General features: G+C 43.7%; 1 protein-coding gene across 1 annotated transcript; it reads right to left on the minus strand.

Annotated features, from left to right (window-relative positions):
- Window positions 1-6,761: 6,761 nt before the first annotated feature.
- LOC121433030 (60S ribosomal protein L36) lies at window positions 6,762-7,151 on the minus strand. Its single transcript, XM_041631261.1, has one exon. It carries the CDS (start codon window positions 7,115-7,117, stop codon window positions 6,800-6,802), a length of 318 nt encoding a protein of 105 aa, XP_041487195.1. The 5' UTR covers window positions 7,118-7,151; the 3' UTR covers window positions 6,762-6,799.
- Window positions 7,152-11,719: the final 4,568 nt, after the last annotated feature.

An 11,719-nucleotide genomic window follows, 5' to 3' on the forward strand; every position in this document is an offset into this window, starting at 1 on the left:
TGTTTACATGACTTTCTTACCTATGTTGTTTATTTTTAAATATACTTTTCTGCAGACTGCAGCAATGGTTCATTGGTTAAGAGAGCACTGGCTCTTTCTGGACCTGGTTCGGTTCCCAGCACCTATTTGATGGTTCACACACATTTGTAATTCCAGTTCCAGAGGGTATGATGCCTTCTTCTAGTCTCCACAGACACCAGGCACACAGGTGGTACACATACATGCACATATACATGCATATATACATGCAAGCAGGCAAACACTAATACAGATAAAATAAAAGCACATCTTTGAAAAGAAACCAATGTCTTTTTCTATTTGATTTCTGCTAACCATATTGGTTTTGTTTTGAGACAGGGAATCTATACATAGCTCAGGCTGGCTCAAATCATATCCTCTTGCCCCAGCCTCTTGAGTAATTGAATTATTAAGCAATAGCTCCTCATTTAAAATATTTTTATCCATATGGGTGTTTCACCGACATGCATACAGTGCCCACAGAGGCCAGGAGAGGGGGGCTAGATCCCTGGAATTGGAGTTACGAACCGTTGTGAGCCACCATATGTGTGCTTGGTCCTCTGGAAGAGCAGCCAGTGCTCCTAAGCACCAAGCGTCCTCTCCAACTCACTAGCTCCTTGTGATATTTCCTTTGGCCTAGGTTCTCTAGTGCAAATGCTGCCTTGTTGCAGGTCTGCATCTCCAGAGTGGTACGCTTATTATAGTCCACTGGCCATCATCACCCACGAAGTCCAGAGTTACATTGGGGCTCATTCTTGGTGTTGTTTGAGCAGTGCCTGAGGACATGTCCCCATCTTCATGTTACGACACAGAGTATCACTCTACAAAAAAAAAAAAAATATAATCTTCCATGCCCTGCATGTCGAACCTCTGGCATGATCTTTTACTGGCTCTGGAGTTTTGCCTTTCACCAGATACAGTATTAGATAGTTAGAATTATACAATATATAACCTAGTAGCATTTTTCATATTAATACTTATTTAAATTTCCTCCATAACTTTTCACCTACTTATCTATCTCATATATATATATATATATATATATATATATATATATATATATATATATATATATATTTTCTTCATGCAACAAAGCTTTATCCATTCCCCACAACTAGAGAAAGGCAAACTTACTAGCGCCTCACTTGAATATGCTGTCATTTTGAGCTTCTGCCAGTTCTCTCTTACACCTTTCAGCTCATCTAGTATCTTCTTTCCTTCCACGGCGGCCATGCTCTCCTACTCCGTTCCGGGTTTTAGGTATCGGTAGCCTTGGGCGCCGCCGCCGAGTATCAGCCGAGCTTGGTGAGCGGAGAGACCAGAGCCCGGGCATCATCTTGTCCTCGACCTTCCTGTCGTTTATCTCCCCATATCTTTTGAAATAGGGTCCCAAGTAGTCCAGGCTGGGTTCCAATGTACCGCGTGGCTGCGGTTGACCTTGAACTTCTGCTCCGCCAGCCTCCCACCTCTCTACTGTTGGGATTCCTGGTGTGGAATACCACACCAAGTTTTGTAGTTCTCGGGATGGAACCTAAGACTCTAGGGAAGCCAGGCAAACTAGTAAGCAAGTCACATCTTCAGTTTCCTAGCCTGCCAGCCCCGTGTCATCTCGTGGCTCGATAGCTTACTTCTTTACTTGTTAGCAATGAGTTTCCCATTTGTCCATTGTTCTACTGGAGGAGATCGATGATGTGGCTAAGATTGGGGCAATTAGGAACAAAGCTGCTGAAACCTTCTGCACAGATTTGTGGTGTGTACTCTATTTTAAATATTCTTATTCACAGTTATTGATGACTTGTACTTTTGCCTTTGGAAAATGCCTGGGGAAATGTATATATGTATACACACACACACACACACACACATATATACATTTTTTTTTTCATTTTTTGAGACAAGCTCTTTCTGAGTAGTCCTGGTTGTTCTGGAACTCACGCTATAGACCAGGCTGGCCTCGACCTCAGAGATTTGTCTGTCTCTGCCTCCCGAATGTTCACACTAAAGGCATATGCCACCACCGCCCAGCTTTGCCACGTCTTTTTTTTTTTATTGAAGAAAAAAAAATTTCCGCCTCCTCCCAGCCTCCCATTTCCCTCCCCCTCCTCCCAGTCCTCTCCCCCTCCCCCCACTCCTCTCCCCACATCTTTTTATGCCAACATTTCTTAACCTGTCGGGTGGCGACCACAAAAAACCTGGTTTTGTACAGCATTCTGGCTAGATGAGATCCGCAACCGCTTTGCACTGACAGGAAGATGTGATTACTACAACTTTGACTCTGAAGGACCTTGGAATCTTCTGTAGGAATGGCTTCTCACTCTTGACTGGGGGAAGCCCCTCTTCACTATGAGCTGTGTGGATATGGGTCACACCACTCATTTCATTGGCTGGTTCAAAGCTGTTGTCCCTGTGGAAGGAAGTTTGCATAGCCAATGTATAGAACAATTGTTCATTTTCCAGATCCTTCAAGACCTCAAGTAGCACAGTAGAAGTACCTCCTTTGAAAGGATCATTTGCTTGGATGCAAGTGTTCTAGGGGCTAAGAATGGATTGTTCGCACTGAAGAGATGGCTCAGCAGCTAAGAGCTCTTCCAAAGGACCTGCAGTTGATTCCTAGCATCCACATGGGACTCCAGCTCCAGCCTATGCATGTGGGCTTTAAAATAATAAAAACAATTTTTTTTAAATGGAGAAGGATGAAAAGACCCCTTCTAAGTGGGAGGACTTCAACAGTCCCCATCGTCGACTGTTGTGGACTGTTCACAGCCTCATCAAATACACTAAATGGGGCAAGCAAAGCTCTAGGCTAGGGAGGGGCAAATCTGAAAAGCTTGGCTACTGTGTATCTAGACACCAGTGTCATGTTTGCATGGACACACACTTGACATCCTTAAAAGGAATGAATTGCTCCAGATCAGATTATTAATTTTATATCTTTATTTTTAATAAAATTAATTCCAGGCTGCTTAATGGCAAAATACCTTGCTCTGTTATATCCATAAGAACCTGAAGTTACAGCTGACTGTCGGAATGAAACTATGGTGAGCACTAGGAGATTGCTTCTCCAGCCTGCAGGCAAAGGGAAAGGCTTCTTAGACCCGCTAAGAAAACTTTATGAGCTTGAATTACATCCACGAAAGAGCATAAGGTAAGGGTGGGAACCTCTTTACTTTTACTAGCACAGGCCAAGCGTTTTGTACTCGGAAACCGTTCATTCCTTCTTGCATTTCCGTGGCAATTTGTTTCCAAAGGCATGAGCTTTACGCATAGGCTTCTGATCTGATCCTTGGAGAAAGATTTAAAAGCATATAAACAAGTTACAGTTATTATTTATGGCATAGGCAATTTCTAACTATGTCTCCTTTTTTTTTTGGCAAGCATTCACTATAATGGTTTGATACTGTATTTGATTGTTATGTTCTTGAATTTAAAATTTGGTGTTGTGGGCTGAGGAGATGGCTCAGAGAGGAAAATGCTTACTCCACATACATGAGGACTCCAGAGTCGCAGGGGGAAAAGCCAGACACCCTAGTGTGACCTCTGATCTCCACACCATGTGCAGGTTTAACCCATGAACGTGCAGATACATATACACACACATACATGAGAAGGGAGGAGGTTGAGAAAGAGACGAAGGGAGAGAGGAAGAGGGAGGGAGGGAGGGAGGGAGGGAGGAAGGGAGGGAGAGAGGGAGGGAAGGAGGAAGGGGAAATAATTTGGTGCTATGAAAATCATAGACTAGCAGATATTCCAAAGATTGTCAATTGAGATGCCTAACAAGGAACTGGAGAGATGACTCAGCAGTTAAGAGCACTGGTTGCTCTTCTAGAGGTTCTGAGTTCAATTCCCAGCACCCACATAGCAGCTCATAACTGTCTGTAACTTGAGTTCCAGGGGATCCTACACCCTCATATAGACATACATGCAGGCAAAATACAAATGCACATAAAGATAAATAATCATCTTAAAAAATAAAAGAGACGCCTAACAGTAAACCTGAAGCTGGGGTGGCAGGCTCCCACCACACCCGCTTGCTCCTGCCCGTCTCTTTCCTCACGCCTGCTCTTGCTTGCCTAATACTGGCACTCCTCCAGCTTCTTCATTCAGCCTGTCCCCGGGTTCTTGCAAAGTTTTTTTTTTTTCAGGATTTCTTATGACTTAGACTCAATTCCCATCCTAAATTCGAATCCCACATTTTAAGCTGTGTACTGGGAGACTTCCATTCGGGTATCTGGTTATGAACCAAGCACAGTCTGTTTAAAACTAAAGGCAGTGTTTGTACCACTCAGAGTTCTCCACTACAAACATCAGAAACCCACTCTGGCTTACCCAAGCAGAGAATAAACTCGCTGAGAGGGTATCAAGTAGCCTGCTCATTGGCAGGAATGTTGGAAGAACAGCCACAGGAAGCTGGCAAAGAGAGAGAGAGAGAGAGAGAGAGAGAGAGAGAGAGAGAGAGAAACCACCAACCAGGAAGTCTAGGGCACAGAGCCCTCTTTACCTACAGGCTGAAGTGGGTGAGGACGCTGCCCTGGTACTGGCTGTCACCCCCACCCCACAACATTATCATTGAGTCTCAGTCCCCTTTTAGCGTGGTGTCTGATGATAGTTTTTGTGTCATTCTGTCCAGGTTGAAAGACCTAGCTCATACTATCCAAATGGTTTAGGTCATGTGCCTGGGTCCCAGCTGCCAAAATAACCTCTTACTCCCTTCGGCTTCACACAAAAGGAAATTAATCACTATATATTTTTGTCTCCATTTATCTCATGTCTCTGACTTCCCCTTTGCACCAAATGTTGCCATCCTTCTCTCGGTGGCCAGGGACCTGGGGATCCTCTTTTACTCTCTCCTCTTCCTCAGTTTCAGGGGCAGTCAGTCACTCAGGTCAGCAAGGGTTTGTGTATTGTTTTCCTCCACCCTGTCTTCTGGATACTTCTGCAACTGCGGTCCTACTACAACCTATCTTTCTCTCTCCACCATCCCTACTGCAATCCTAACTGGAGTCCACACGTTCACTCCTTTCTCCCGCTTATCCACCCCTAGGTTAATCTCCACAAAGCAGCTCTTTGATCGCACCCCTGTTTCTCAAACCGTGTTACTGCTACATACCTTACCCGAGCATCCTCACGGATTTCCACAAGACCCCAAAGAGACTAAAAGGCCGACTGGCACCTCGAAAGGACGCGGCCTTCAGATCAAACTGATATGGGGTCAGACCTTGATTCCTGCCTTCCTAGTTCATATTCTTCAGCTTTCTTCTCTGGGTCTGAAGAGCTGGGGTAACAAGATCCATCTCACAGGGCATCTGTAAGTCATCACTCTGAAAGTTTAAATGGCATTACATGTTGTATTTAGGTTGCAACATCATCCCACAGATGCTTACAAGAGACAATATTCAACTTCAGACCTGTCTGGTTCGAGATGTTAAGTAAGGCTGTCATCACTGTGGTTTTAGCACAGGCAGGTTAGGATCAGCTGGCTACATGTTTTGGGGGGCAAAGGAGCACTCTCACCATCATTTACAGTATTGTCCCTAATTTCAAACAACTGACATACAAATGACCCTTTGAAAAATATTTTATTTGCAAGTAGAGAGCTTCCTGTGTTATTAACTTTGAGAATTAAATCCCCCTAATTGGCTGCTTTCCATTCAAACGCTGCTGTTTGAAAGTGTTTCCCTGTAGGGTTTTCACTCCGTAAAAGGCTGCCATGAATTCCCTAAGGGGGCGGGGAGTCATGTGTTTGATGGACACTGGAAATTATTAGCTATTATGTCTAAGGCTTGCCCAACATCTATTAAGCATGGAGAAGCTCAAGCACATAAAAAGAAAATTTAAAGTTGATTCTCTAACCAACAAGTTTGGTTATTGGTTCTACATGTTTAGACCCCACTCTATGGCCTAACTTTGAAGTTGTCATCACTTGGAGAAAGTCCCATAGCCCCAGGTGGTTCGCTTCTCTGAGCTAGTCATAGATGGTGCCATTGCAACTGCCAAAATTAGGTGTCCATTCATTCACTCATGGATCCCAGAAACAAATCCCCTGTGTGAGGGATGGCTAACGAGCCACAGGATAGGCTTCAGTTCTCAGCGACACCTTATAGCACTGCTGATCTCTTCATCTGGAAGGCCAGTAAGAGTGGGAAATCCTACATGAAAGATGACACTCAGGTCAACACTGGTACACTCGTTACTAAGTAAGTATTCTTCAAAGCAATCTCTATAGATAGTTTGCGTGCAGGTGAGTGTATGAATTCTTGGGCTCTGTAGCTTACTTCCTGTTCTTGCAGTTTGAGCGGCTTATAGGATAATATACGGTTATTATATGATTAAAACAATACAAAAGTGACCCTCCCTTTATCTCTCTACTATCTTCTCCTTCCCCAGCTTGCTACCATTTCCCAGAGTTGGCTACCATGTAACCCCTTAGAGTGAATCTAAGTCTATTCTTGTTTTCCCCCTCTTGTGATAGTTTTGAGTTATGCCTGGATTGTTTGTTTGTTTGCTTGCTTGCTTGCTTACATGGGTCTCATGTCGAACAGTGTAATTCAGGTTGGTCTTGAACTCCTGATTCTTCTGCCTCTAGTTTCCAAGTGTATGTATGGCTTACAGTCATGCACCACCAAGCCCAGCAATCCCTGACCATTCTTGAGGGTTAGAACCTAAAAAACAAAAATATTATCATTTAGGATCTTCTAGCACATATCCTGCTTTTTTTTTTTTTTTTTTTTTTTTTTTTTTTTTTTTTTTGCCACAGCAACGTTTATTGAGAACGGGGAGGGGATCAGTCCTTCTTGGCCGCCGCCTTCCTCATGGCGGCCAGCACGTTGCTCAGCTCCTCCCGCTTCCTCTTGGCGCGTATGTGCGTGCCCACCCGCTTCTTGATGAACTTGAGCGCGCGCTTGTCCTTGGACACCTTGAGCAGCTCCATGGCGCGCCGCTCGTAGGGCGCGAAGCCGCACACCTCCCGGATCATGTCCCGCACGAACTTGGTGTGCTTTGTGAGGCGCCCGCGCCGCCGGCTGTGCCTCGGCTGGCTTACGTTCTTCGTCACCTTGTGGCCCTTGTTGAGGCCCACGGCCATGGGGTAGCGCAGGGCCATGGCTGCTCCTCTCCGATGGCGGCCGCGACAGGAAGGACCACATATCCTGCTTTTGTTAAGTATAGTATTTATTTTTATTTTATACACATTGGTGGTTTTGCCTTCATCTATATCTATGTGAAGGTGTTGGATCCCCTGGAACTAGAGTCACAGACGGTTGTGAGCTGCCATGAGGTGCTGGGAAACGAACCCTGGTCCTCTGGATGAGCAATCAGTGCTCTTAACTACTGAGTCATCTCTCCAGCCTCTTGTTAAATATATTGTTAAAACAAAGAATAAGGGTTGGAGAAATGGCTCACTCCAGTTAATAGCATGTACTGTTCTAGAGGACCCAAGTTTTAGTCCAACACTCACACCAGACAACTCATAATCACCTGTAATTCCGGTTCTAGGGGCTCTGACACCCTCTTCTGGCCTTCATAGGCACCTGTATTTACATGTGCATAAACCTACACATAGATACACATATACATACAACTAAAAAAATTAAAAATCTTTCATCCATATGCTAGATATTATTTCTGATTTTGATGAACAAAAGGAATTGAAGCTTTTCTCTATCATTTTATGCTTGTGTGCACTATAGGCTTATGAAATCTACATAATTATGTAACTATAGAGTTTCATTTTCTTTTCTCTTATAGTTTCAGTTTTTTAAAACAGGGTTTCTTTGTGTAGCCCTGGCTGTCCTGGAGCTAACTCTATAAACCAGGCTGGCCTTGTCTTCTTGCCTCTGCCTCCTGAGTGCTGGGATTAAAGGTGTGCACCATCACTGCGCACGCGCACACACACACACACACACACACACACACACACACACGTGCACTCTAAATACAGTGCAATAAATTTTTGAATTATACTTTAAGGTCTCTAAGTAAAAATAATCTAACCATAAATTTCCTTTTAAGGTGAATAACCTAGGTGGTTTTCTTGAGAAGTATGTACCCTAAGTATCTCACTTTCTCCCTTAGCGTGGGTTCTTAAAGGTGTACTAAAACTTTTCTTAGTAAACTCACTTTGTGAAAGAAAGAAAGAAAGAAAGAGAAACTTCATTCAAAAATATCCAAATAGGCATTCAGTAATCAGTAACTGTCTCATTCATTTGGTGTCCTATGCGTGTTTCATGTTTAATGATAATAACTTGTTGCACACTCATTTGGTTGTTTTTGTTTTTTTTTTTAAGACAGGCTTTGGAGCCTGCCCTGGAATTCGTTCTGTAGACCAGGCTGGCCTCGAACTCACAGAGATCCACCTGTCTCTACCTCCTGAGTCCTGGGATTAAAGGCATGTGCCACCACCGCCTAGCTTGCACACTCATTTTGAAAGACTCATATTAACTGTTTTACTTCATTATAGTAACTAGATGGTTTGCAACATTCCATTGGAGAAATAGAAAACAGATCCATTGATATTGGTTGCTATAAAGCAGCTGGGCATCAGGTGTTAAAATAATGAGCTTGATTGTGTAGTTTTCAATTCTCCCATGTTTCCTCATTACTTAGTATATATTTGCCACACAGCTACTGAACATACTGGAATATGAATAGGTGGGCAAAACAGAAGTGTAACTGCTTGTGGTATTACAACAGCTACTAGTGCTCCCAGCACACTGGACCCTGTTCTGGAAGCTTTTCCTGGGTCATCATATTCTGTTTTTTGCAGCCTAGGGCCACAGAAAATGTGGCTATCACACCTGTGAAATCCTGAGGTGCAGGGGTTAGACAATTTGTCTAATGTCACTTAGCTTGACTGGAGCTGGAGTTAGAATCTGGGCAGTATAATACTATGCTTGTGGAGTCTGTACGCATATGTTGCTGTTGTTTGTCTGGCTGGCTTTAAGGACAGTATATCACATAGCTCGGCATGGCCTCAGATTAGCTATAGAGCAATATATAGCTACAATGGTGATACTGACTGAACTCTTGATCTTCCTGCCTCTTCCTACCGTATACTGGCAATTATAGGATTATAGTCCTGTACCACTACACACTGTTCATGTGGTTCTAGGGATGGACTCCAGGGTTGAGTGCAAGTGCTCTAACTGAGCTACATTTCCATCTCAACCCAAATCTGCTTGCTTACCTTTCTTTCTTTCCCCATTCCTTCCTTTTTTAAGACAGGGTTTCTTTGTGTAGCCCTGGCTGTCCTGGAACTCACAGAGTTCAAGGCCTGGTTGAGTCTGCCTTTTTAAGCACTTCTTGCATGTTCTAGAAGCTACCTTCGCAGTGTATAGCCTAGTGGATGAAACTCCAGAGTGTTTCCTAACTCTATGGCCATGTGACTAAGTCTTAGACAATGGCCTGGGGATAAAATGTGATAAAGGACAAAAAAGAACCTTGTAGGGCAATGACACCAGGGACCATGGAGTTCACTGGACAAAGGGATTTCTTGAAAAACAGAGAAATATTTGAAGAAAAGACTTTTTCTCTCCTTCATGCTGTTGGGAATTCTGGTAAATTCAATTTCATATGATTCTTATTAAGAAGAAAATAAAACATATACACCCCAGAAAGATCTCAGAATTCACTGAGGGAAGGTGATTGTACCTAAGCTAGTTTATTTGTCCTCTCTGTGTGTATGTATATCTATGTGTATATATGGAGGCCAGAGATCCATATTGATTGCCTTCTGTCTCCTTCCACCTTATGAGACAGGGTCTCTCACTGAACTTAGAACATTTACTATTTTGGGTAAACTGACTGACTGGCCCAGTGAAACCCCTGGGATTTGCCTGTCTCTGTTCCTCCAGTACTGGGTTATAGACTCATATTGACATGTTAGCTTTTCTTTTCTTTTTGTTCAAGACAGGGTTTCTCTGTATAGCCAGCCCTGGCTGTTCTGGAATTCACTTTGAAGACCAGGCAGGCCTCGAACTCAGAGATCCACCAGCCTCTTCTAAGAGCTGGGACTGAAGGCATGCACCACTGCTCAGCTGAAGTGCTAGCTTTTTTGATGGATTCTGGAGACTTGAACTCAAGTCCTCAGGCTTACAAGCAAACATTTTACCCTACCAATTGAGCCATCTCCTCAGCCCTTATTTGTCCTAATTCTGAATATTTATTTCACTTTTCCTGTCTCAGTTTTTAAAAACAACAACAAAACACCTTTGCTTGGTCTCACTAGTTAGAATAAATCTGGATTATTTTGGCAAAAATAACTAACACAGCCAGATTTACCATGAAATTAACAGTGCTTGAGCTTCAAGTTTTTTTTACCTGTCCCCAATTCTCCTGTTTGTTTTGCTTTTGGAGACACAGTTACAGGGTCTATTTAATCCAGGTTGGTTGCAAAAGTGTAGCTGAAGATGACCTTGAACTTCTGCTTTTCCTCGACTCAACCTCCAGGGTGTAGAGATTGCAGAGGAAGGTGCCCTGCCCTGCAAGGTGAGTCTGTGAGCAGGTGTATCTTTCCATTACGATCTTCCCTCTGTCACTTATTCCACCCAAGCAGGCAGTATTGGAAAAACTGGATATGTGGAACATCCGGTTTTGGAAAGTTGAGTCGGGAATACATCTAAGTTTAAGCTTAGTGATAAATTCCACACAGACCCATAGTCATTTGCATTGAATCATTGCTGGCTACTTCTGTTTGGCAATGGATTCTGGGAGCGCTCCCGTGGCCCGCGGCCCGGACTCACCTGGCATCCTGTCACAGAGTTTCAGGGCTAGAGGTTATAACATGATATGGACACAGGGCTGGCAGCGAAATGTGAGGAGTGTGGGAGAAGCAAGGGTTGCAACACAAAGAAGCAGAAGCTGATCGAGGGGGAAGATCCTTGCAGTCGCTCGGTAAGTACGTGGTAAGTGGAGAATTTGGTTTTCATTGATGTCAAGCCAAAACAGACATTGTCTTCAGTCAGGAACATACTCAGTTATGCAGCGCTGTAGACTTTTACATGCACAATACAGTGTACACTTCTTTTTAAAATGTGAACTGTAGGAAATAAAATTAATCAGAATACCTCTAGCAATGCCATATGTAGCCTTACTGTAAGTGTAAAGTCATCTTTTATTTCAACTATCAATAGCGTAAAAATTGGTCTACCATGCTAGAAGAAAACCCGAATTGCCTTCCTCTTCTTTTAAATCTTTTTTTTGTGTGTGTGTGTGTGTGTGTGTGTTTCGAGACAGGGTTTCTCTGTGGCTTTGGAGCCTGTCCTTCCTCTCCTTTTAATTAAGATTTATCTTTAGCCGGGTGGTGGTGGTGGTGGCGGTGCGCGCCTTTAATCTCAGCACTCGGGAGGCAGAGGCAGGTGGATCTCTGTGAGTTCGAGACCAGGTCTACAAAGCAAGTTCCAGGAAAGCCAGGCCTGTTGCACAAAGAAACTGTCTCGAAAAACAAAAACAAACAAGTGAAAGATTTACTTCTAATAATGCCATATTTGTATTTGTATATGCTTGTGCGTGTGTGTGCGCCGGAGGTCAGTCTCAGGCATAAGGTCTCACCTGCACTGTTTCGTTGGCCTGGAGCTCTCTGTGCAAGCTCCAGGGCTCCATCGTCTGCATCTCCCCAGCACCCAGGTCGTGAGTGCTCTCTATCACACCCTTTTGTAAACTGTGGGTTCCGGGGTTGGACTCACGCTCTCATCCCTGCACACGAAAA

Source organism: Microtus oregoni, unplaced genomic scaffold (genome assembly GCF_018167655.1).
Source record: "Microtus oregoni isolate MIOR12 unplaced genomic scaffold, Mior012 000036F_ref0000092, whole genome shotgun sequence".
In the NCBI taxonomy this organism is placed as follows: domain Eukaryota; kingdom Metazoa; phylum Chordata; class Mammalia; order Rodentia; family Cricetidae; genus Microtus; species Microtus oregoni.